The 4242-nt window shown below is 39.8% G+C and overlaps 1 protein-coding gene across 2 annotated transcripts; it reads left to right on the top strand.

The window, feature by feature from the left end:
* Positions 1-1240: 1240 nt before the first annotated feature.
* Positions 1241-3730, top strand: srp19 (signal recognition particle 19). Of its 2 annotated transcripts, none has more exons than XM_037778835.1 (5): positions 1241-1448; positions 2327-2402; positions 2682-2753; positions 2833-2941; positions 3255-3442. In XM_037778835.1, exons 1-5 carry the CDS (start codon positions 1411-1413, stop codon positions 3293-3295), a joined length of 336 nt encoding a protein of 111 aa, XP_037634763.1. In that variant the 5' UTR covers positions 1241-1410; the 3' UTR covers positions 3296-3442. The 2 variants fall into 2 exon arrangements, with proteins under 2 accessions (XP_037634763.1, XP_037634762.1); XM_037778834.1 differs by having other exon boundaries at positions 1245-1448; positions 3284-3730.
* Positions 3731-4242: the final 512 nt, after the last annotated feature.

Here is a 4242-nt window from a genome sequence, read left to right as displayed (position 1 = left end):
GAAGGAACAATTTACATCTATGTTACTCTTTAACTTCTGTAAGAAATGTTTCACTGGATAGAATCTGTGGATCAACTTAAAGGACACCTCTTTGACCTTATTTGTTAACAAGTTCCTAATAAGGATGGGCGATACTGCACAATTAGGTTTCGATCTGATAATATAGGGGCAGGATTGCCGATATCGATACCTATACGATACTCTTTATAATTACAAGCAGTTTATGTTCTTCCATGTTGCTTTCCACCGTTAATGACTCATTACATGCATGTTAAAAAACAGATCTCTTTTTAAAGGCAAATAACAAACCCTTGCAAAAGTATACTTCAAGTTTACTTCATGAAGTAAACTTGAAGTATACTTAAAGTATATTCCCAAGTAAACTTTATGTAATAAGTATACTAATATCAATGTACTAGTAGTATACTTGTAAGTGTACTACTTCAATAAGATAAGATCAGATCAGATATTCCTTTATTAGTCCCGCAGTGGGGAGATTTGCAGTGTACAGCAGCAAAAGGGATAGTGCAAAAAAACAAGATGCATCGGCTAACACAGTAAGTATTTGTTACACTGTCCCTATTTAACATATGCAGTCATTATGATAGCTTTATGTTACAAATTGTTGAGGAGTTTAATAGACTTCGGCAAGAATGAATGTTTGTTATAGAACATTATTTCAGGATTAAATTAATATGATTTCAAAAATATGAGGTTGTTTTTTTTTGGTTGTTTTTTTGAATATAGTAATTATTAGCCCGAATGATCGACACTCCAGACCAGTAGGAGGCGGTAATGCACCAAATCGTTGTTTGCCAACCGCCAATAAACACCAAAGAAGAAGAAGAAGACTCTGTCATCAGTCAGTGGCTGCATGTGTAGCCGACCTGTCAAGCATGTTCTTATAGAGGGCAACAAATATGACAAAGAAAGAAGGGAATTGATATCAGAAGTAGATGATGGAAATATTACAATCTGCTAGAAAAGACATCTAAGAAAGTACACAATCTTCTAATTAATTACTTAAGGGCAACAAGAATAATGGAGATAATTTAATTATTATTAGTATCATTATTATTGTTATTATTATTAATAATTATAAATTTTTATTTTAATTTATTTTTTATTTTTTGTTTTTTAAATTTATTTTATTATTATTATTTTTTAATTTATTTTTTTCCTGCTCCACCTCCAGCCCAGTAGGAGGCGGTAATGCGCCTAGAAGCTGGTTAACCAACCAACAATAAACACCAAAGAAGAAGAAGACTTTGTCAACATGTGTAGCACGGCTCCGTGTCCGGTTTAACGGCGGTTTAACGGCGGTCACACCGTGTCGTTAGTGTCTGTATCAGCCCAGACTGGACCATCAGCAGTCAGAAGAACAACCGAACCGAACCGAGCCGAGCCAACATGGCTCATCTGACTCAGAACCCCGCTGATAAAGAGAGGTGAGTCTTCTCTCTGTTAGCCTGTTAGCCTAGCTGAGCTACAGCTAACAGAACTCCTCTAGCAGATTAATGGATTTAAGGTTAACTCTTGTTTCCAGTAACCTGACTGACTCTTTAATCATTACTGGAGCAAACATGTCCATCCTGAAAGGTCACTCTTCAATTCGGCACACATTTAACTCTGATTTTAAATCTTAATCCAACAATAAAACACTCTTTCTGGTTTCTGGTTGAACCCTCAGCGGTGAGGAGAATGAGGGATGGTGGGAGTTATGTTAACTAACTGCTGGTAAGACCAGTTAAATATTAATGTTAATAAACCTGTTAACCACTAAACTACTTTACAATCACCGTTTGTATTGTGTTGAATATAATAAAGCCTTCTGCAGAAACTGTGTCAGATGTAAAAGTGGTCTTTATTTACATGGAGTCTGGTCTGCTGGTGTAACTCCTCTAGCATGACGTGTATTAAAGGTCCTTTAATCCTCAATATTTATATCGATCCCAGATGTGTTTTATTGGTGTTTATGGCTGAAGACGATGGAGGACAAGGGGATTATATTTAGTGTACATTAGGTTAACATGTCAGTCAAGAGTTTAGCAATGGATTTATTTATTATTAGCAGAGTCAGTTACAGTAGCTCTTCATTCATTCATTCATTCATTCATTCATTCATTCATTCATTCATTCAGACAGACAGACCAGTGTTCATCAGCTGCTTAAAGTCAGTAGAGCTCTACAGTAAACTCAATTAACTGAAAGGAGAAGGGATTAAAGTGGAAGCTCAATAGAAACTTTCTACTATGATTATTTTCATCATGTAATAATCTGCAAACTATTTTTTCAATCACCTAAACTAATGAATCGTTTGTTTCAGGTTCATCTGCGTCTATCCGATCTACATCAACAGTAAGAAGACGCTGGCTGAAGGACGAAGGATCCCCTCAGAGAAGGTTTTATTACTCTCCACTGTTATCATCACGTTTCACCATCAACAAGCTGCTCGTTGTTAGCGGCTGGGAAAACACATTGATTCATATATGTATCGCAATTTCTCTTTTACGATTTCTAAATAGATGTTTTAATGTCAGAATCGATATATCTGCTTCATTTGAGTCTACGTGTAGTCTGAGTAACGTGACGTCATATCCGTTCTGTCCAGGAGGAAAGCGCTAGAGCGAACATTTCGTGTAACTTGTAGTAAATAAGCAACTGGTGTTGTGTGTCTGCAGGCGGTGGAGAACCCGTCCTGCGCTGAGATCAGAGACGTGCTGACGGCTGCTGGGGTGAACGTCTACGTGGAGGTAAAGAGAAAAACTAAGAAGAGAAAATCACTGTGTGAAGATGACAACAGATATTTATATTTCTGCGTGTGTTTCCCAGAACAAGATGCACCCCAGAGAGTGGAACCGGGACGTCCAGTTCAGAGGTCGTGTCAGAGTTCAGGTGAAGCAGGCGGACGGCAGCTTCTGTCAGGACAAATTCACCTCCCGTAAGTCCAACCGACACGCTGCGCACCAGGTGTGACTTCATGTGATGTTAACAAACCGTCCAGACCTGCCTGGAGTTTCATCGGTTTAGGGGCCGAGGCCACCTGGTCAGTGGTGCTGGCCGTTTTTTGAGGGGTCAAAGGCCAAATGCCATCAAATAAATCACTGATTTAAAGGTGCTGTTGATAACGTTCAGCCACGAGATGATTTGTCTCCATAAAAATGTTATCAATAAGACCTTTTAAAGTCTTCTAAAATAATGAATTTAACTTAACACATATTATAACTATCTGTGGAATAAATGTTTTCTTCCAGGTAAAGACGTGATGTTTTTATTCTTCCAGGTAAAGACGTGATGTTTTACGTAGCGGAGATGATCCCTAAACTGAAGACTCGGACCCAGAAGAGTGGAGGAGGAGAGACCAGCTCTCAGCAGGGCGAGGGAGGAAAGAAGAGCAAGAAGAAGAAGAAATAGACACATAGAAATGACTTGTTTTTCTTTTTTAAATTAATTTTAAATATGAGGTCAGTCAGGCAGAATCCAAACTACATGAAGCTTTGTGAATTGTTTTTTTTGAAGGGTTTCTTGTCGTTGTTGTGACCTCAGAGACCTGCTTCTGACCCCTCCCAACATCTCCAGCTCACAGCTCATGGTGTAGTTTCTGTTATTTCCGAGTGGACGGCGTGCTTCCTTTGTTTCTGTTTAACACGCCGTCCCTCTTCCTCCTCGTTTTGTTACCATCAGTGTGTCTCTTTGAAGACAAGATGAATAAAGAGTTCATTTTCTCACATTTTAATTGGTTTAATTTGAGCACATTTATAGACCTTTTCATTGCCTTTCTGTTGCTAGGGGCAACGGCTTTAGTCTACGTTCTCAGGCACAGTCACGCATTTGATTCGCCTCTTGTTCACGTCCACACTTTGTGAGCCGAAAGGGCGAAAAAAACATACTTTCTAACCCTCCCGTTTTCCCGGAAGACTCACGTTTTCCATCACCCTCTGTTCACTTTTTTTCCTTTTGGTTATCTCAGCCTGTTTCTGGAACTGAACAGTGTGTATGATCTTTACTGTTTCCACCCAGACGACAGTAGAGCTACACCAAATGCCGTTTGCCGGCGGAAGAGAGCTGTCCATGCTCGTGACACAGCGCCGTTTGAGCTCATATTTGAGCTGCGCTCGCCACAGCGTGCAGCACCCAAAGTTGGGCTTTGCTCGATGCAGCGAAAAGCCGTCGTGGTGCCGACGTAAACCGCTGGAAATAACGGGTTTCAGAGAGCAGTGGCGCCTTTGTTGCATTGTGTCG

Source organism: Sebastes umbrosus, chromosome 8, assembly GCF_015220745.1.
Source record: "Sebastes umbrosus isolate fSebUmb1 chromosome 8, fSebUmb1.pri, whole genome shotgun sequence".
Classification (NCBI taxonomy): Eukaryota; Metazoa; Chordata; class Actinopteri; order Perciformes; family Sebastidae; genus Sebastes; species Sebastes umbrosus.
Note: the sequence above shows the minus strand (reverse complement) of the source record. Positions and strands in the feature narration are given on the sequence as shown.

Bases quoted from the DNA above. Each gene is read 5' to 3' on its own strand.
- srp19 (XM_037778834.1), top strand. From the start codon at position 1,411: ATGGCTCATCTGACTCAGAACCCCGCTGATAAAGAGAG. The intron at 2,403-2,681 runs GTTTTATTACTC...GTGTGTCTGCAG, and splicing joins GAAGGATCCCCTCAGAGAAG to GCGGTGGAGAACCCGTCCTG. The intron at 2,942-3,283 runs GTAAGTCCAACC...TTATTCTTCCAG, and splicing joins TCAGGACAAATTCACCTCCC to GTAAAGACGTGATGTTTTAC.